Source organism: Diprion similis, chromosome 11 (genome assembly GCF_021155765.1).
Source record: "Diprion similis isolate iyDipSimi1 chromosome 11, iyDipSimi1.1, whole genome shotgun sequence".
Classification (NCBI taxonomy): Eukaryota; Metazoa; Arthropoda; class Insecta; order Hymenoptera; family Diprionidae; genus Diprion; species Diprion similis.
In genome coordinates, this window is record NC_060115.1 from 8473899 (window position 1) to 8496678 (window position 22780).

A 22780-nucleotide genomic window follows, 5' to 3' on the forward strand; every position below is an offset into this window, starting at 1 on the left:
GCAAAAATTTGATCGTACTTACCGTGAGAATTCGATTAAAAAATTTTTATCGCTCGTTGATAGAAATAAGGTAAGGAAATTTCTGTAAAGGCCATACCACCTTGACGACATTACGAGTGAAATGGCAATTTTGAAGAGGGTAAATTTGGATATATATTAAAGGTGCAACGAGCTATGGCCTGTTTGATGTGGAAAGAAGTGGAGCAATTTGTCGTTTCGCTTTTGTTGCAGGTCCCGAGGAAGAGAAATTACTTGGCTCGATACTTCTGCCGTCTTACCGGGTGACGGCGTGCAGGCCGGAGGACAAAGCGAACAAGAAGTTCGCCTTCAAGGCGGAGCACGCGAATATGAGGACATACCTCTTTGCCGCAGAGTCGAGGGAGAGCATGAACCAATGGGTGAACGCGCTCACGCTGGCAACCTTGCTCCAGGACCCGAACCCGTAAGCTCAAAACCTCCCGTACCTTTCTTTAAACGTATGGAATGGAATACGGTAGTAGACAAACTCGCAGTACGCACCGCCGGTAACTCGGGTGCAGTGCATTATATGTGGATTTAATTATCGCCCCGTGAATCAGGGGTTGAAAGAAGATCCTGAAAGCGTTCCTCAGGCGCTTGCTGCTTTTCAATGGGCTGCGTGAATTGTACGATTTTCAAAGAGCGGCCTCTGCAGAGGCGGAACTCCCGTCTACTCTTAGTCTTCCTTTTACTTCTGAGCAGATGAAACACAAACATCCGTGATCCCCGCTCGCCAAGTTGCCTCGCCAATGTACCCGCAGGATTCATACTCAAAGGATCTCCTCGGGGACTTTGGGAACTGGCTGGATCTGTCCGGCTATGCTGGCCACTAATCAGGGAAACGTCAGGGATTTTTTTTAATCAGTCGGGGAATTTCGTGGTGGCATGAAACTGGAAGAATCAAGCGTCCCTCATGATGATGGGAAATTCCAAGATTAATTAAAGATAAAATCAGATGATAAGCGTGTTTTTGCGTATTGATTCATTCGGAGTTTGCTTTTTTTTTAATATAAAACACTCAAATCAGCACTATAACTGGTTCGAGTTTCAGGCAGGGAAAAAATGTACAATTTGATCAATTGTGGAATTTTTTCGATCGTACAATTAGTGGTCACCCTATCGGCCAGATTCCATTCACGCAAACGTCCCAACAATCATCTCCATTGCGATGCATAACCCGAGCTTTCGTAATTCTGTGTTTCCAGGGGTGGAGGGGACATGGCGATAGCGCTAGAACTGGCGGGTCCAGCAGACGGCGAGCGAAGCGCACGTCCGAGCGTCTCCTCGATATCTTCTATCCTGAACCAGAGTGCCGACGACAGTGACAGCGGTTTCCACGGTTTCCAATCGCGGGACGACCCGAGCCACGCCTCGAACAACGACTCGAGTCCAAACAGCGCGAACACAGCGTCCTTCGCGACCCTGAACCACGTCCACGAGGTCCAAGGGCAACCCGTGCAGCCTGTGATAAACGGTTGGATGCAGCAATCCCCGCAGTACCCGCAGCCCGGGACTTCTCAACAACAACAGCAACAACAACAACAGCCAGGGGCCTATGCCCCGCTTCCTGGGCCCTCGCACCAGCACAAACAGCACCACCAGCAACACCAGGGCCCACAGCCAGGGCCCAGCAACGTGCAGACGGTGCAGCCGATGCCGCGGAACTTTGGCCAGCCGCTTTACGCCAACGCACCTCCAAAGCCACGTCGGCTGACGGAGGGATCGAACGAGTACTCGACACCCTCGCCGGACCTCGACACCCTGCATCCGGACTGCCGTAAGTCCCCGGTGTCTCCCGACGTTCGTCCCGCCACTAAGAGTCCCGGATCCGAGTACGAGAGGGGCAGCGTCGTCTACGTTACGCGGATGTCCCAGCCACCCCAGGCGCTCAGGACTGACAAATCGGGCCTTAACTACGGATATGCCTCCGCTCAATCCCAGTCCACCGAGAGGCGTACGCCTGACACCTACGGGAGGAGCGCCAAGCCAAGGTCTTCCAGGGGGAACGGCGACTACGAGGACGTCTACGGGGCCCCACAGCTTTATCAGAGACCGGCGGGCCCTGTTGGATATACCAAGGGACCCGCTCCGGCACCCATACCGATTCCCGTTTACGCCCAACAAAATCATCCACCCCAGCATACGCAGATGTATGCCGTTCTTCCCACGCAAGCCGGTGAGTTTATTAGTCGGACTTTTTTGTCGCCGGTTTGCGACTTGTGCTTGCTTGGTTCGGTTTGTTCGGAATCATTATATTTATAGGACCCATTAATTTCAATTTTGAACAATACCCCAAGTGGGGAGGGTGCACGAATCTAAGGTAAACGCTTTTTGTAGACATTAATATTCATCAACGAGTTTTGAAACTTGGGAGTTATTGAAAAGTAGAAGAGAAATATTATTGCAACCAATAACTTGTGCTTGGAATTGATTAATATTTCACTTGAGTCCATTCACTCAGCTATAATATATATATATATATATATAATATATATATATTTACGTGCTAATGAAATTGACGCCGAAGGAAGAAAAAGCCAGAGTATGAAAAGCTTGTATTAATAAACGATAATTAGACACGATATTCTCGTTTATAATCAACTCGCTATCGATAATCTTGGTAAAGGAGGTTTGGAAAAAGAAGTCTCAAAGTCAGGTAAAAGCCATTTGGACCGTGGGGTGCGCGTTAAAGTTTTCAAATGATTGCGCACTTAGCGATCGTTATCGAAATACGCGTCCGTACTATTTTAGCGGAAAAGACGGAGGGAGAGACGGTATTAAAGGTACAGCAAGTTGTATAACCGTCGGTAACTGCAGGGGCTTGTTGAAAAGTTTCATTGTCAGATCTGAGGTTTGCGATCAGCAGTTGAGTACACGAATCGCGAAGCACCCTCTTGCCACCGTCTTCTCCATCCTCTATGACACGTTTCTTCGTCTAATTACCCGTCAAACAACGCGCGCTTCACGTTGTCCTTGTTTTCTCGCGTTAAACTCTTCCCGCACACGGCGATTGATTGTTCGAAAACTCTCTGCACCCATTTACCACTCGACGACGGAGTGGAAGAAAGGTGGATGAAGAAAGAGCGAGAAAGTTAATTCTACCGCCTTCGCAGCCTCTTTATCATCGTCCAATTCCCTGTACCTTTGTTTTACTAATTAACAAAGGGGTAAAAGATTAGCGTTAACTTTCGTTTTACTTTAAGCTCCGGTAATGAGACAGCCCAGGGCGCAACCCCCGCCTCGGCCGCACAGCGCTGACTTCTTGGAGTACGAAGCGACGCGGAGGCCTCAGCAGCAGCCTCATGTTCAACCAGGTGTAGTTAATACGAGCCAACAACGTCGGCCTCAACGGCCAAAATCGAGTCTCGATGTTGTCAACCCCTCGGATGCCTCGACTAATGACGGATACTTTTACTCCGAGGAAAGGTGAGATAAGGAGGCGAATTTACGCGGGGATATATATGAATCGTCGATATTTTATCTTAAATTTACGGAGGACTTTAAGAAATGCGAATGAATATTCAAGGTACGCCGCACAGATGCGACAGTCCGCCGTTTACTTGCATCAGACGCCTCAGCACCACCAGCAGCAACGCAATCAGTCCTTATCGCGCGCCGCTACGCCATCCAAACCCGCTTCCTCGAGAGAACGAGACGCCGAATCCAGCGTTGGCAGCGTAAGCGAAACTTCCAGTTTGGCCCTGAGAAGATCTCAGAGAGATCAGAATTCCTCCCTGCAACCGCAACAGCAGCATCACCACCATCATCTCGTCTCGTCTTATTCCCTTCAACGTCACTCTGAGTAAGTTTTAAAGTTTTATTCGTAATCACTTTTTACCATCAGTTATGAGTCACGCTCGCTGTATACCTGAAAGAAATTATTCCTTACGCGATAAATTACTCGCGTTTTGTTAGGACGAGGTTTTCGTTGATTTTGTGAATGAGTAATGGTATCGGTATTTCAGTCGGTGGTTCTCAATTCTTGTAACCAAATTTCCTTCCCCCCCCAGATAGAGACAGTTTTTTACACCTATACTACAAATATCGCTGCTTTATCAACGTCCACGAATATAACCTGAATATTTTTTTTGGAACGCAAAAAACCCAAAGGATATAATACGAATTGTTTTTCAAATCCTGATCGTTCGATTCGCGCTAGAATTTCCAGGGTTCATAAGGGGATAACGTTTTTACCTGCGTACCAATACGCACGTTTATAGATTTTCAATAAATCGTCGGATTGGTTATCGACGGTTTTGTGTTACTCCTATAGGTATAAACCACAGCCGTGTAATTTCATATTTTTGGTATTAGGTACGTTGGTCATGTTATTTGTCGCTGATGTTCGAATAGTTTTCCTCTCAATCATTATTACCTGTATACCGAATCGTCATTAACGGTCGATAATTTCCAACCACGTTCCGAATACTAGTTTCACCGTACTCGTCACTGCATAGACAAAAAGATTTCCCAAAATTGAATGAATCCGGTAGATTAATCCTCGAATCTGTTGATAATTCCGTGGAGAAATTTTTGTAATACATATATGAGAAAACAGTCGGACCTTTTTTGTGTAGCTGATTATTAATTATCAGTTATTAAAATTAATAAACAGTTTTTATGTACACTTGAAATTTCATGCAGGTACTTTTTTTCTTAGTTACCAAATAGAGTAATATATCGATGACACGTCTTTCGATAGCTTTCAAATCTTTGGATTAAATTTATTCTGAAATTCACATTTATGTACTACGTAAGTCAGTTCTCTTAGTGTGATTATAAATCCAGCGCGATCACTTTGGTCTTAAACTTACGCCGCAATGGCTGTTCCCCAACTTTTGAAATATCAATTAATATGCATCGATTGAGTGTATTATTATTCATTTCTTCATCCTCGTCGCTTCTTCACTAATCTCGTCTTTCACTTGCGAACAAAAAAAAATCTTTTTCTCGTGCACCTGTGCATATACCCTCGGGTCGTTCGGCGTTCGTTCGTTAAATTGTCACGCTCCGATGCGACAAGTAACCGATTGAGACTGAAGCCTGCATACGAAACTCACCTCACTGCCATGACTCACCTCACGGTTGTTGTCATGTCAGGTATAGCTGATTGTTCTTAGAAGTTGAATTCCGCGATGCGTGAGGTGCGCTCCACCGCACTTACACTTACACACACGCGCGCACACACACATACACACATCCTCACAATGCCACCGCAGCCGAATGTCCCTCTACCTACCGGAATTCACGATTAGATCATCACTCGTCAACAGAATAACCAAACAGATCGTTCCTCCAATAGACACATTGTTATTATCCGTCTAATTTTCGAGATTTCTTAAAAATTTTCCACTCGTAAAGGAACGATTTTCAAGTTTCCTTTTTTTTTTATAAGCTTTCTATGTTTACTGTCTCTTCATTTATTAGTTTATAAATCCTTCCAATAAATCTGCGAGTCAGTGTAACGACAAAGGAGATACAAAGAGCTAAAAATAAGGGGAAATTAAAAACGTTTTACCCGATGAGTGTAACGCAAATTCGTGATACTGACTCGAGATTTGCACTCTGTTGTATAACATGCTCCACACACGCATTATACTTGTCTAAAGTAAACGAATTAGTAATACAATTAAATCTGCAGCGAAATCACGTGTCTGTATTGCGGTGGTTAGATTCCTATATATGTTTTGTGTGAATATCTGTGTGTATAGAATAGCGAGCGAGTCACTGGTGAGACGATCGTTGCGAGAGCGAAGTTACGAGCAGGCAGTTCCCTCTGGCAGGGAACTTTTGCTTGGCGGTGTTCCGGGTGAAGGGGCCACTGTGCCTCGACGAATACAACGCGATTCTCGTACCGAGTACGACACGTCAACCGGTGGGAGGGCCAGGAGGTGGAACGAGCAGCAGTTTGCCAGGTCAGCATCGGCTCGTCTGCCCCGCACACGACATCAGGTAGACCGAGACCGAGACGAAGACGATTACGCGGAGCGATCATCGGGACAGGATTCACGCGATGGAGAGCGGAAGATCCAACAGGTGAGTGGAGGAGGATAAACTTACCTGTCATACGTGTGAAAGTAAAAAAGTTTTAACAATTTTCCTTCCCTCCATACTTTTTCTTCTATAATCATCGACGGATTCGATATCGTTATTCACGAAATCGTCGATTATCAGCGGGTAAACAATTTATTGCTGTTTAACGGTATTATATGCATATGACTCTGTACAGTGTGCAGTTTGTTATTCGGTCGAAATTGTACGAATAATTTCACTGCAATATCGGGAATCGACGCTTGTTAAACAAATATCAAAACATTCTTCTATTTTCGTATGTAATCACGATGTGCACTTGATGGTTACAATTTTAAGCGGGAATGCGGGAGGTCGGCTCTTATTTTGGAGAAATGATTACCCTCTCTCTCTATCTTTCCCTCTCTTTCTCTTTATATACATCGTGTTTGTAACCATCGTTTACCGCTTTGTCGATAAATAACTAGTAATCACCGTTAATAGTCGATGCGGCGGGTTGGTTTGTATATACAATACATATTACATTTATACGTATATGTATATCTAACATATATATATACACCTTGTACGCGCCCGGTTATGAATTATAATTGTTATTGATAGTGGTCGGAAATTTTAGCCATTTGATTTTGCCATTTTAGCAACTATTATACAGGTACTAACTGCAACGAAATAATCCCAGAACGAACGAGGAACGCTGTAACGTGTTCGCGATGCAATTAGTCACGGTTGTTCCACTTCGCCGTTTAAGCGCACGTCATACGCCGGCGGCGATGTGTTGTTAGGTAATAATTCACGAGCTGGCGTGTCCGTTGATTTTTTTTCGCTGACAATTCGGGTTGCGGAAAAGCCTTCGCGCGTTTTAATACCTCAAATTGGTGGCCGCTTGATCGCTATGAACTAATTGTTCAAACGCATAATTCACACGGCCGCACATTGCACCGCCTCGCTGTGAAATCGAGTGCGATTCACATATGCAGGTGTGAGAGAAATAAGAGAGAAATAATCGTGAAAATTTACTAGACGATTACTGTTTGGGGAAAATTTGAATTTTCGTCGCCTTAAGCAGCTGATTAATTGTGCTTGATCCGCAGAGAGAAGAGTCGATGAAGCGTCTACTCGAATGGAAACAGCGAATGCTGCAGAGTCCGTTGACGAGGAAACCAGCCAGCTCTGGAAGTCGCGCAGTCCAGGGAATTGCTCAAAATGAACTTTCGAGCTACTACAAACAGCAGGCTTTCCTAGAACTCGCTGCCCACGAAGCAAGTCTCGCCGAGGCTCGTCACGCCAGGAGACGGGACGACGGACATCGGACTCATCCTCGGAGCAAAAGCACCGACGGCAGACGATCCGTCACCAACAACGTTTCCCGCTACAACAGTTATTCCAGCGACGACGAAGGTAGGGACTCGTCTCCTGGTTTAATTATTTAAGCTTTCGTCATTATATTTTACTCATACGCATATATATATATACAATTACAATATCGATGTGGAATTTGGGGATATTTTTTTTGTATTCTTCGCCATTATCAATCGCACGAAAATACATCGTTGTTTACGTAGTGTTCTTTTGATTTTGTTTATTGTTTTTTTTTTGTTTTGTTTTTTTTTTTTTTTTTGTTTCTCTTCTTCTTACTCGTCTACTGTGTACACTGTCGGAAAAAAATATGCTATTTTTCAACAACTTTCGAAATTTTCATACCGATCAAGGAATGCTCGGACAGTATACTGTGACATTTCAATGACACAGGTGTAGTGTTTCAGAGAGAATAATTTACCTGTAGGTTGAAATTAATGAAATTCGATATTTAGTCAACAATTTGTTTCGTCAAAGAGCGTAAATACTTATAATTTCAGTTGATACGCTATTGAAATACCGGACACATTTGAAATCAAGCAAAATTTATTCGCAAATTAATGAATGGAAAATTGTTGATCGGCAAAATTGAAATTGATTTTGAAGACCTGAACTTAATTTGATATCGCTAAAAGTGGCGATTATCTATCGAACTCATCCCTTCAACTGTGCACGTAAATTCATGTTATTGGTGATACAAATTCTGTCCGCAATGTCAATAGAATTTTAAAAGTGTGTTACCTTTGTCACAAGAGACAAACTCAATATTTGCAAAAATTATTTCCGACCGTGTAAATACGTAGGGTTTGTCGCTTCTTCGACGCAGGAATACCTTATAGTTTAAAATAATCTAACGATGGGTTTTAACTTACGCAATTGGTTAGTGGAATTATTAGTTTTGTTTATCAGTATCATTACTTTTATTATTATCATTATCATTGTCATTTAGCATCATTTTTAGTTCTCTGTAATAATACAATGTTCATCGTATTACCGCCTGTTCGCCTCTGTTTCTGTCATACCTATTTTACATTTACATCATATATATATATATATATATATATATTCAAATGTATATGATACATTTCACATATAATATGTATGTATATATATTTCATATATAGATACACGTATTACTCAACTGTACGTATAATATCTTTTTACGGTGGATTTTAATTAACTTGCTGAATAATATCCTCGGGGTTAATCAAACTTGAAGATATCCCGCATCGCGTTGCCTCACAGCCCTGACTTGAATTTTGATTGCTGCGAAAGAATGGCCTCTCTTCTTGCTCGGTGTATTTTCATCCTAACTTTCATCCTCCTCCTTAGATCCATCCTCCGCCTCACTCCCTCTTTTTATTACTCTCTTTCTCTTCGGATCTCATCTGTCTTCACCTCTTCCACTTTTTTTTCTCCCCATCCGTATAACATGTCTCTGGTTCTGACTTCTCCTCTACATAATACGTATACCTTGACACTGAATCTCTCTCTCTCTCTTTCTTTTCGCCTATCGCTCTTCGCCGGACTTTTTCACAACCCTGTAACAGAGGGAAACGTATTGATACAGAGTAATAATACAGCAGTGTGCGAAGATTCTGACGCCTCAAATGAAATGACCAAAAAAAATTACATGTACCATGGAATGATGCAAAATTCAACACTATCAGCGATCTGCACGTTGTGCCCTATGTTGAGTTACTTATGGTGTGGTGGGTGACGTGGTACCGATATTTTCAATTACACGTGGGGAAAGCAACTTGTTGTCAATGGTTCGGTGCTGGTGGTTGGGCTGGGCTGGGCTGGGCTGGGCTGGGTTGGAAGACTAACACGATCGAAAGGTACGTCGAGACGAGACGCTCGATCGAATATATACTATAACGAATGAAACGCATAGCCTGTATGAAAACGGCAACGCACGAAGCTCTGCAGTATGGTATATATAGATAAATTATATCCTATTATATATGTATGTATATGTATATTGTATATACATAGCGACTAGAGTCGAAACTGCATACTATACAGCATGCCGCCGCCAATCCAACTAACAAAAATATTCCCTACCGACGTTTTCTCGTGGCCTTGATTTACCTTCATGTATCTACCGTGATAACAATTATCGCTCACAGTTATAGACTGTGGATATCCTGCACACTAACTCTCAGCTTCTGAAACCGTTTTCGAGCCAAGATCACTGCGCAAGATTGTAACAAAGTTCGTCCAATTACCTCTATAGGTGCCTGGATCATTATCAAAACTCAAGTGTATACATATATATACATAGTGGAATACACGCTACCCGATAACTAGTTTCATGTTCAAAGTTCAAAGTATTTTATTTGTTATTGGATCAAATGCTACTCCGATAGTTTCAAGGCTAACGAAGCTTTGCCGAAGGTTAGGGGATAATTTTGATCCCAGTTCGCTACGTTGTTAGGTATTCAAAATAAATGGTCTTAACAGCTGAGGATCAAGGGGTAGTTAACAGCGCAGTAATCTTGCCTTGAACGGGGTTCGAGCGATCTCAGCTTCGTCGTTATATCCTCGGTCTGGCTTTCCTAACAATTCTAGCGTGGTGGAAGGTAACGAACGTTCGTTCCGGTTGACTCGAGAGTAACGGAGGATTATTATTGTTTGACCATAACTCAGAGTTGGGCAACGTGAGGCACAAGCGAACCCGTAGACCCTCCCTCGCTGGCAGGAGCCCCCGGCAGGTTCTGGACGAGCGGACCTTGTCGTCTGCTGCCTCCTCTGCCGCAACCTCGGTCACCGACACAACCACCAGCGTCCTCACTACCACCACCAGCACCGCCATGATCACGACAGCCGCAACAAGCCCCGCCTTGAATTATCCGACGAGAGTGAGCGCGAACGGCGAAATCGTTTCCTCGCCAATTCATCCGTCGGCGTTCCCTCACCGGTATGAGAACACCCGACATAAAAACGCCTCCCGGGGGAACCGTCAGCCTTGCGGTATACCGCCTGACGCCGGATACGGGGAAATCGGCTTCTCACCGTCGTCCTACGAGGCTATAAACAACCCGAGATCGACGGTGAGGAGATCGACCCGGAAGGAATCCACGCCGGAAGTTGCTACCGGGCTGGATCCGAAGTGGCAGCATAATGAAACGCCGAAGAAACCTACAGGGATTTTGAAACAGACGAGCACCCTCTGCCACCCTCCGTCCAATGACCAATCCAGCAACTCCGAGGGGAGGCTCAGCACTCTCGCTGGTTACATACCAAACGACACGTGGCACGGGCATAAGAACGTCCAGTGGAACTCTACAAGAAGCGACAAAGATGACTGGGAGATGAAAATTGACGAGACCAAAGTAATCAAGGAGTTCTCTTATCAGTACATCAAACCCGAGGAAAATCCCCAGGAGTTGGTGCCACCCGATACACAGGCTGTAAACCTCGTTCAGACCAGGATCAAGTCCTTCGAGTCAAGCCTGGAGGAAACGCCAGGGTCGCTGCTCGCCATGCAGGAACCTCTCAAGGTTTCTCCGCCTCAGGCAACGGAGGCTCACGTTTCCCGACTCGATCCGACGCGGAACACGACCGTCATCCGGGACTTTGCACTGGGTGATTCGAGCCGGGAGACCAGAGATCCCGTCGGCGTCGAGGAGGAGATATCTACGGACGATGGAAACAAGTCGGTGAAGGACCTCCTCGCCGATTTCGAGCGGAAATCGCAACAGGCCCAGAGACAGGAGAGCGACAAGAACGAGGAGTATAAACAGCAGCAGAATCGCGGGGTGTTCAGCGACACCGAAACTCTGCTTTACGAAACGGGCAGCGACCTGGATCAGCCGAGTAAAAACGTCGCGGAGGGGGACAAAGATCGGGAAATCGAAAGGTCTGTTAAGGCTGAAGAGAATTTTACGGGGACGATAAGGAGGAGGAAGGACCTCGGCGACAAGAGGAGGAAAATCAAGGATTTGAAGACTGGCTCGGGGAACGAGGTGGATGTTGCAAACGCCGAGGAAATTTCCAACCCTGGGTACACGAGGCTGAGCGTTACCGAATCCTTGATCACTCACGACGATCAGTTGTCGGGGGAAAGCGGGCCGACCAGTCCAGCCTCGAAACCGGATGATTTTAACCCGGAGGAACACTACATGCCGATGTCGCCGAGGAAGGCGATCCTGGACCCGTCGAACGAGCGTCCGAACTCAAAAATGATGGAGAGCCTCTTCGCGAGTCTGGACCACGAGGAAAATTCTTACGTTGAAATGAGCCAGAACGGCATCGGGCACTCGCTTCTCGCGCCCGATGATCAAGACCGGAAACACGACTCCAGTGATTACTCGACTCTCGATCCGCCACACTACGAGTTCGTATGTGTCGCTGACAACAAAATGGAGCCGGTCTACATGGAGGTCAGCCAGCTTGCTGACAAGGAGGACAACGAATCGTCGGGGAAAAAATCAAAGACGAAGAGAGACTCGGGAAGCGACGTCCTTCCCCCGAGGCCCGACCTTCCGGACATCCTGACTGCCCTGAAATCCGACAGTTCCGACGCCGACGACGAGTCATCGAAGGACCTTGACTCCCTCGACGCTCCTCGACATCCTCGGTTCAGTCTCTCCGATACCTTTCGCCCGGCCTCGTATTACTTGGGAGCAAGCCAGGCGCTCATTGCCGAGCTCCACGACTCGTCGGACAGTGAACTTGTGTCACCCCCGCCGATCCCGACATCTTTGCCACCCCTGGACGACCTCGATTCACTCGAGATTCAGGACTCCTTGGGTGAGCCGAAGAAGGTTTCGCCTCAGGTGGCGGCGAGTCGGGACAGCCTGAACAGCAGGGACTCGCCAAAGTCCTGGAACAAGCCTGCGGGTCAAGTCGAGACGCACAGACCGCCCTCCAGGTTCTCCGACACTACGATAAGCTCGACCTTTCGCGACAGTCGAATGTCGCTCGAGAGTGCCTCGGGCAGTGATTCCGTCGAGCTTCGGAGCCCCGAGGAGGAAGCCAGGCACCGTCAGATGAAACGACGTCCCGTAAGCGACGAGGTATGCGAGGTCCTCGACAGTCTGGACGAGCTCGAGTCTCTCGGGAGCCGTTTCGACGGGGCAAGTATCGACCTGGATCAGTACCTCGAGGAACTCCAGGCCCGAGACGCGTTCAACGTCGACCTCTACGCGAAGGATCTCAGCTACAACAGCATATATGGATTCAACGAGTCGATGCTCGCCACGGATAAACACCTGCGGAAAACAACGAGTCAGGAAATATCCGGCAAGGTTAATCTACCGTCGTACAACACCCTGGATCAGCCTTACCGGTACGGCGGCAGAACGAAGACGAGCTCGGCCAGCAGTCTGCCGTCGATGAGGGTCAGCGATCTGCCCCCGATGCACCAGCACTCGCAGTCCTTCACCGGCGATGTTCACTACGAGAATGTGGTCAGCTTTTCACCGCTCCGTGGTTCACCCAGCGTTCGATCGGACCACGGCGATGGTTGTAAACCGGGGGAGAATTACCGCGGTCAAAAGTTGCCGTCCCACCAGCGAACCAGTCCTCTGATTTCTCACAGCAGAGACTCGAGCTACTCTCTCGTATCCGGTAACGCTTCGATATCCACTTCCGTCGCCTGCCAACGACCCAGCAGCGCCCAGTCATCCTCCGTCATCTCGCAGATGGGCTCCGTTTCCCCATCCGTAACTGGTAACGGTATTCCAAACGCGTCATACGCCGAGCAGAATCGCCGATCGCAGGGACGACATTCTCGCGAAACGAGCCAGGACTCGGCCCGATTCTCTCTGTCGCCGAATCACAGATCATCCGCGAGTCAGGACTCGGGTCAGTACCCGGCCTCCACCTCCACCTCCACCGTCAAGCTCAGTCCCCAGTCCACGTATTACAACGCGAGCCAAGTGCAGAACGACCAGAGCGGGGCTCCGTACTACTACAGCGATCTGCAGGCCGGTGTGAGCGGAATCGACGCACTGATTAACCGCAACTCGGCCTCCTCGAGGCTTCCGCAGCTGAACAATCAACGCGGGGACGCGGCCCTAGCGGCCAATAAGAGGAACGATATCGGTCGCATGGTGAATCCAATTCCGAGACAAATGCCGCGGCAGATACAGGTCGAGGACATCGACGAGGCCAGGCGGATTGCCGCGGAGCTTAGGAAGTCCAGCACCCAGTTTCTCGCCGAGAAGAAAGCCGGGCTTCTTCAGGTCGACAAGCGGAACATATACGAGGCCGATACCCTCAGGAGGGTCAAGTCGACCGATCCTCTACCCGACGTCTCCATGATCCCGGACCTCAACTCGCGGAACATCTACCCGCACGGAATCCGCGACAAGACTCAAGACGAGCCCAACGCAACACCAAGCGGATCGTGTTTTCAGGCGGAAATCGGCGCCCGGTATGCCGCTCATCGGAGGTCCAGGTCGCTCGAAGGTCTTCTGGACGATGCCGAGCTCCAGAATCTGGTCGAGCAGAGGTACGGCAATGGGCAAACTACCGGCACGAGGCAGCAACGGGAAACCACGGTCTACCCATCGCCTGTGAACAATCAGGGCAGATTCGACGGCGAGGATCCTTGGGAGCAGGACTCGCTGTGGAGGGAGAGTCTGCGCAGGGTCAGCCTGAGGCACGCGAGATCCCTCGACAATTTGGAAGCCTCCGTCGGTCCATCCGCCGTCCAAGATGGGCGGATAGCCGTTGGGGCGCAGGGGTCCAGGGGTCGGGCGCGGATCACGAGGGGTGCGACCTACGTGAACGACAGCGTCATTCTGCGGAGGGAGGCCTCGGAGGAGGCCGGGGAGGGCCACAGGATGCGAAGGAGACAAGCCGCCGCGAAAGACCGGGATCAAAGCGAAGTGCAGGGGATGCAACGCGCGGAGGAAATCGACGAGGATCGCAGAGAGGAAGAGGAAGGCGACGAGGGGAATCCGGGGGCCGAGGAAGGAGCCTACGAGAGACTGGCCATGGACAGAATCGGTGTGGGCGGTTACATATGGGACTCGGAGAACGAGGCCTACCGCCGGAAACCGGGAACTTCGGCGGCAACCCTCCAGCAACGCGACACCGAGCACGATAATCGGCAGAATTTTTTAGCCGAAGGCAACCTTCCCCCAGCTCCGACAATGGCGGAGGCGTCACGCGGGTCTACGGCAACGTCCGGTTCGTTCGAAATCGACCGGGAGAAGCTGCGTCAGTGGGACCTGCTCTCGAGCGCCTGCTTACTCCAGGAACAGCAACGGACGTCAATGGCGGAGTCGGGGCGAGGGTTGCCGACGACAGCAGCGAGCAGGCAAGGAGACGGATCGGCGCCGGCGCGACACCAGGAGTCGACAACAGACTCGACGATCCAAACCGCGAACGAAACTTCGGGTGTTTTAACGTTCGATACGCGCCGTGTCCCGCCGGGTCATCCGGGTCATCCGGGTCATCCGGACGCCAACGAGGCCCAGGGCCAGGAGGACGGGACGGCGGTTACTCGCGGAGCGGCGACGACGGACGGCTCCAGCAGTGCAAACGGTACAGGTGAGTGGCCTTTGGGGACTGGGATTTTGAGGAAGTAGGCGGAAGGTCTGTGTTCCAAAGTCGCCGCTCCGGAGCCGCTCGCGCGAGTCGTCGTCGTCGCCCTCAAACTGTATTATGATCTCCGGGTACGTCTCTGTTCAAGGAGTTCGTTTTTGCACAGTTCGGTATCCTTCGTTTCAGCCACTTCGGATAGACCCGATGAGACCTTGTCTCTGAATACCATTCTCACTCACGCTATTGTCATACATACCTGTACATGCAGTCTTTGCTAGGAAACGTTATTCAGAAATTATTATATTTGAAACGTTTTTTCAACGGTTCAGATTGTGCTAATCCGAGGAAAAAGTTCAACTCAAATCTGTTTAATCTCGGCATTCACATTTTGTTATTGTTATTTTGTCACATGTATTTGTAATTTTACTGGTACATCGTTCAGTATATTTTTGAAGTATTGCTTTGATTTCGACTTGTTTTTCGTTAGAATTTACTGTCGAAAAAAACTTGGTATACATATATTATAGAATCTCAATCTAACAATCGTACGACAAGAAAAAAGATTCCGACCAAGAAATGCTTCAAAATACAAATAAAAAATCAGCTACGTGATAGTAAATCGTGAAACATAAGAAATTGCCGAAGTAGAAATGAGATTAGTTACTATGCGGTACCAAAAAGAGAGTTTTCTTCGTCATGAATATAACCCAAAAATGGTGGATAGTGAGCTTTTACAGGATAAAATCGAGTATCAGTAAATTTCGCGTCCCGTTTATTAAGACGATCAAAAGTAATAACGTCCACTCGCATATATATTTCACTGCTCGTTCGCGGGTTCCAACTCACCGTAATAAATTATTATAACATGGATGTTTAATCGGACGAGTTAGCTTCTCCCATCGTACTCTGCATCGAAACGTACCACCAGGTATACATTCTACGGAGCAACTGAGATCATCTTTTTGCACAGTTTTAATCAAGAGTACAACCCACGTGTGTTTTATTCATATATAAATATATATATATATACCTATATGTACAGGTATATGACGAATTGAATTTGCTTTTTACCGGACAAGTTGAGACGGCGAGTTGGAACACGGCCTTGCGTCGCGTTTCGGTGACGGTGACGGTTGGGCAATTGCCTGATAATTTTCAGCTCTCAACGGTAATTCCTAATCTCTGTTTCACCCCTGACGAATAACGCGCAGGGCGTTGAATCGTCGGAGGATATTTTTCGAATCGAAAAAATAGGGATTCACTGATGCGTAATCGCTCTTTATTCGGACATTGGAATCGGTAGCAAACAAAATGATCCGATAACTGTCAGCATCAGTAGTCAATGCACCCTCGGGAAGAAGTTTCAAAGTGTATAAAGTGGAGAGAGGCGACGGGGAGAGTCGAGACCGACTTGTAGGCTAATTTCAACCCTCCACATTCTTTCGTTACTTTTTTCAATTACCACCGCACAAAGGAAAGAGGCCATTCGGCGCGAATAGCGCTCCGAAAAAGACTTGGCGAAGAAATTTTATTTCCTCTCTTTCTCTTCTCTTTCCTTCTATCGTTTCACCGAATGGAACGTAACGCAAGGAAAAGAGAATCCGGGCGTTTCTCACGAAAGAACGGGAAACCCACGGGAAAAGTGATTCTCATTCTCCATCTTCTTCTCTTCTTCTTCTTCTTACTCTTCTTTCCCGAGTCAGTCAACTGGACAAATGCAAGTCGGTCTCTCCGACCTTCTGTCTTTCGAAACTTTTGTCTTTTAATAAAACCTTATGGGTTTTGGTTCAAATATCGGTGCTCTCCTCGTTGCACTTTTCCAACCGAGGAGATATAATGTTTCCTGAAATTGATTTGTCGACGCGAATTTTCCTTAACGTGTAACTGCATTTACAACGCGCAATCAACTATTAACTTATGTAATTCCGTCTAACTATACATATACGGTATTTTTACACATGTTGTACCTTTACAAAGATTCTCTAACGTACGATTTATTATATATACACACATACACATATATATACATACCCATGTTTTGTACAGTGACAGATAACTCATTATTAGAATAGATAAAGCTCGATTATAGTCATACATATTATATATATATAGAAAATGTCACGCCAGTGGATATCGAAGTCCGAAAAGAGAACAAATTTTTGTATTTTTAACATACTCGTTGTATTTTTTAATTAATTTCTTACATTTTTATTTACGCAAGACATTTTACACTTTTATCAAAGTTTTGTACTATTTTTTGGTTTTCTATCCTCGATAATGTTAGGTGTAATTTATAAATACAACGTTCGCGAACGTACAGCTAACTAGGCGTAAAAACACACGTACTTTTAATACTAGCATTTAAAATTAATCCTATCCTATTATATATCAATAGGAGGATTAATTACTAAAGTATATAGATTTTTAACTATAGTGAGTATTATATTATTACTTATAATTGTACATACATATAAGAAGAAGAAGAAGAAGAAAAAAATATGCCAATTTTTGTACAACGCTGCGTAGACAGCAAAAATACGCACAAATACTGACTGAGAATATAATATGAACATATACATACACAAGCCTCGAGGCTCGATGAACTTTCTTACATGATTTCGCATGCATCATAAAAAAAAAAAGAAAAAAAATTATTTATTTATTTTTCATCTCTCACATATTTTTCCTCCGCATTTTTCTACGCAACGCATATTTAGAGAGCTCGATCCGAAGATCAAGCCTGAACTCTTGGCTAGCTTTCGACATTATATTTCGCAAGACACCGATCACATACCTCCACTACGTATTACACCTCATTTTAAAGGTCATCTGCTCTCGAACTACGGTTATAGCATAGTCAGCTCACCTGAGACGTCTAGCCACGTTAATTCGTCTTGAAAAATTGCTAATTTCTACGCCGTTTCTCCCTGCATTGTCCCGCTGCACTCTGCACTATGCGCTTCGATAACGCGTGTTTCGATACAACAGCATCGCGATATGGCTCGGGTGCTTTAGTCGGTAACCGAACGTCGATAACTAGTATCTTCAGCTATAGTACGAGTATACTTTGGGTGTGAGGAGGTATCTATAATGCTCCGCATTCCTGCTGGTAGCCTGCAGGAGCTTAAAGCAGAGAAGCTTTTATGCCCCGCTCTGCGGGTCTTGAATTTTTTATCCGCACCCCCATTCCATGTATGTATGTACCTGCAGTCCGGTAATTCGCGGATTATCCGTGTATGTGTAATATATATACGTATGCCAAAGTACTGGGTCGCCATTTCGAACTCCCAGAGTTCGATCCGATGCGATGTGCCAGAGGATAAGACTCGTCAAATATTCAAACACCAGAGCCGAGGAAGAGCCGCGTTTTACATGCTGACTTGAACTTGTAACTACCATAGATCTTGATGTAATGCCTGCATGTAGCCGTCTTTCAAATTCTTTAGATTTCTTGGAATTATTGTCGAGAAACGATCGACGCTTCGTTAATTAACATTAATCATCGTGAACTCTCAACTGACAAGGTATTATATCTAAAAGTTTATCCAGACGTGTTTCATTGGAATAATATTCTCGCGGAGGGGAACTATGATGAAACCGTGAATCGAGAACTCTGAAAGTCGAATTATTAACTTGACGCGAGAGAGTAATAAAATTAATTTCTCACTAATTTTTAATTAATCTAAGCTCGTTAATCTGCGTGCATCCTTAATCATTGAAGAACACAATTGTGAAACGGTTAAACGCGCGCAAGATGCAAACGAATCGGGTTAGTCTCGAACCATGGATCGTATGCAGAGCGAGATCTCGACTTGCGGAATAACGGAGGATCGCGAAATCGCGAAAAGGAGACACCGGCAAAGTCGAGAGTGCGATTGGCTTCCCTCTCTCTTTCTCTTTTTCCAACTCGATGTCATAACTCGTGGAATCCTCGGGGCAGCGCCGAGGATCTCGGGGTCCAAGTGATAAAAATGAATTCCGTGTAATCTACGTTGATTAACGGCGAACCAGCGACACAGCGAGGAGCGAAGTACATCGTCCCTTTTCCAAGGGATGCGCTGCAGATGCTACGAGGGCGATTTGGGACTCCGGACCCACCCGTTTGCTCTCTCTCGTCTCTCTCTATCTCCATCTTTTCTCATATATTTCTCACCAGCGTGTTCATTCGTCCCCCCTCACGTATTTCGTTATCTTACCGACTTCCAACATTTTTATATAATATTTTTTAGTCATTTTTTATACCAACTTTCCTTTCGCGGTAGATAAAAAATTGAATTATAGCCAACGTACGACACGCTCGACCATATTTTCGCTTCTTTTGTGTAATAAACACTTCTTAGGAACTAATCGGAGAAATTATGCGCGGCTGAAAAAACCGTAGGTATTAATAATTCGAAGACGTTTATTAAAAAAAAATTATTCGATAAACTGAAATTCGTTCGGGTAGTTGACAGCGAATGGACGTCAAATCATGTCTTCGAAATAATGATTTTCGCATTTTTTTTTTTTTTAAGTATTTATCAATGCAAATATGGTGTACATCAAGAGTTTCATAGCCTTTACAGTTACAGAATGATTGTAAAAGTATATTTAAATCAAACGAGGATATCCCAATATTTTAATATTATACAAATTATGCAAAAGAAACCTACAATTTTTACAAATAACAATCAGTTACAAGCTATATAATTCATCGTGAATAATCAATCAATACAAATAAAGAACCTGCGAGTAATTGGGATAGTCTTATTACACCAAAGCCGGAATTCCGCGCTCTCGTCTCTTTGACGAGGCTAAAAACCTGCTAAGCTTCACCAGGTCTGTGCACTCACACATTATGCACTATACGAATCGCGAAATCAATCGTCAATGTGTGCGTGACAAAGAAAACCTGTGTGGACACACGTGACTAGCAGTAGCGTTAAGACCCCGAGCGAAATCGCACGGCGTTTGTGTGCGTGTGTCGTGTGTGTCGTGTGTGTCGTGTGTGACGTAAGTTTCCGGCGTGTTGGTGTAGCATGCCCACTACTCAATGGGGACAGAACGAATCAAATCCCTCTGCCGGACTCTCGGCTCCCCGAACGAGCATCTGAACTCGGCAGTCACTCGTTGGCGCTCCGACAGATCCGACGCGATTTAACGAACAGCGACGCGTGTGTGAAGCCACGTGTGCAGCAGCGTCGCGACGCCGACACCTGTTCAAGGTGCTCGTCGTTGTGAGTAAACACCATTCGTCTAGTCAACGACTTGCGATCAGTCGTTTGTAAGCGTCAAGACGCGATGATCGGGGTGAAGTGTGTTTTTGTATGTGAAAAAATCGACGTCGATTACAATACGTCGTGGATTATTGCACCGACGATTGATTAAGGCTGAGAGAAGTGTTTGTTTGATACTTGTTTCACTCGCAGGGAAGACAAGATACGATTCACGGTTGTATTTGGCTGATCGTCAAGGGGTGAAGCTGATATTTAGATCGGACGGAAGTTGATAAAATTAAATGCACGATGAATCGGGGGTGGAAATATTGAATACACATCGATATAAGTATCGTCGAGCGAATTGGTGATGGAAACTGAGTGTCGTCTGGTGATATCGCGTTTTGAAAACGGGTTTCGTGACTGGAAACGGTAAATCAGAATCCTCGAATTATGGGATGGATATGATATCATAAAGCGACAACCGGAGTTAAAGAGACTTAGTCGGGGTTGATGTTTTAGCCGGGATTTCGATCGGCCGTTTAACCGTCTAAAGTGGGCATAAACGCTGACCTTAAACCGTTGATTATTTCATCCAGTGTGAAATAAGGTAATCAAGTGTTATTCGTTCTCGTAACAGTCAAGCGAGTCTTGCTGAGAAAGACTTGAACGCCGTTTCGGAGTGGGTGCAACGATCAGGGCTGTTACTTTTATTATTATTCTTCTACTTCTACTTCTTCTTCTTCTTCTCCTTCTGCTTCATCCGCTCTTCTGCAACTTCACACCGTTGCAAAATGGGAGGAAAAGTTGGACTGATATGCGGAAGCTGCTGGTCAGGAAAATACAGTACGTAATCGACACAAACTTTGTTATATGCTACTTTTTTATGTACCTAGTTTGTATTTTAATTTTTCAATTTCCTCTCTCTCTCTCTCTCTCTTTTATATTTCATACCACCTGTACGTTCATTTCGCTCGTAAAGCGCATTCGGTACTTTGCGGTTTTCTTTCTACCCCCTGCAAAGCGTGTAGCTGTAATTCCTTGCTAAGGAAAACCCGCGATTCACGCAGCGAGAGGCCATGCATATGTGTAATAGATCCGCTCACGTCGCACGCACTGCTCTGAGTAAAACTGAGGCTATGAAAAATTATTCATTTGATTAAATTAATCAAATCTGTCCACGTGTTTATCGATTATTAGAATTTACTGGCGGAAAGAATGAAAAGAAAATTGAAGCGAAAATAAGTTCAAGGGGAATTCGGTGGATATAATAATAAAAGGTCGAGAGTTGCTAGTCGGACATCAAAGGTTATTTCGATCTACTTACATGCTCGCTATCTCGATCAATTCCTTACGAAGTTTTTGTATGTTTTCTGTACCTTACTAGATCGGCCAGATTTAATGGCTTGCTAACAATAAAATTATACGGCAGAAATATAAACTAGAACGTCTTGGAAAAACGATACAGCGACGGTCTTTGTTCGATTTTTCGTATTTCATCAGTCGACGAGCTTGCAATTAATTCTAAATCCTCGTGTCTGGAGAATTCGATGCTATAACCGTAACCATTAAATTAAAGGCTGTCAATTACGTGTGTATATAGATATATACATGTATACACTTGGAGTAATTGATTCCTCTCACTTGAACAAACTGACTTTTTATCATTATCTGAATACACACTCTGGTATATATTATATACTTTATAATACGCGCGTTTCTTTTCACCTGATCACGTTTCATCGATACCTTTAAAATCGATCGAATAACAAGTCCTGGAAAAGTCTCTGAGCTTTCAGCTATCGCGGTTTGAATGATCATCGGAAGATAATTGGGGCGGCAAACGAACCGGAATTTAAGATGAAGAATTTCCCTCCCTTGAAACCCTCGCGAATCGTTGTAGGACTGTTTCAGAGATATCTTCGCGGCCTTTTCACCGACGACGATGACAGCATTTGTGTGCGAGCAGCTTCGTTTTCGTGATCAGCGAACTTCCCTCGCGGCTTGTCGTGCAGAATGGGGATTTTAGCACGTCGGAATATACCGAAATACCAAACAATTCTGAATTGTTGGAATGTAGCCAGAGAAAATCTTCCAGCTTGTAAGTCTGCTTTTTCTTGCCTCCCGGCAGTCAGAAGTAAACGCAAGAATACGAAAATTGCGAATTTTTATTCTCTTTCCGTTGCGAAATTCTTTTATTATATTCAATGTCAATGGGCAAATGCAGGGAGAATCGACTATGTTTATTCTGCTTTTCATTTCAACCTCTCCATTTTTGGCCTACGAGTCTTGAACTTTTGTAAAAAAACAAAGAATTCTGCATATATTTCGAGAAAAAATTAAACACGCATGTTTTTGAAATTCAACTATGGCTCTTCAGCGTTGAAGAAAGAAAAAATATGGATTTGATTAAAATACCAAAAGCTCGGTTTTCATGCTTAATTCAATCCTTGTTCTAATTATTCTTCGTAACAGAGGAAAACGTTTTTTTTTTTTCTTCTTTCTATACCTCGTGCAAGTGGTATATTTATTTCTTTAAGAAAACTGCCGGAAGTGGACGTCGCGTTTCTTCGTGGAAATCCAGTTTAAACTGATTTAAATCAACCCTTAGTCCTTGCTTGTATATTTTTTTGCATCACCGTAACGACAACATCCTAACACCATCAACAATGGAC

At 45.4% G+C, this 22780-nt stretch overlaps 1 protein-coding gene across 2 annotated transcripts in view; it reads left to right on the forward strand.

Annotated features, from left to right (window-relative positions):
• The window catches only part of LOC124412419, a 190960-nt gene that overhangs the window by 108837 nt on the left and 59343 nt on the right, over positions 1–22780 (forward strand). Inside the window, exons 6-12 of one of the 2 annotated variants that reach the window (XM_046892276.1) lie at positions 232–442; positions 1224–2194; positions 3222–3444; positions 3524–3820; positions 5730–6054; positions 7143–7449; positions 10060–14916. In XM_046892276.1, coding sequence (XP_046748232.1) covers positions 232–442; positions 1224–2194; positions 3222–3444; positions 3524–3820; positions 5730–6054; positions 7143–7449; positions 10060–14916 — 7191 coding nt within the window. The remainder of the gene's footprint in view (positions 1–231; positions 443–1223; positions 2195–3221; positions 3445–3523; positions 3821–5729; positions 6055–7142; positions 7450–10059; positions 14917–22780) is intronic. The other variant, XM_046892275.1, reaches the window with a different exon arrangement.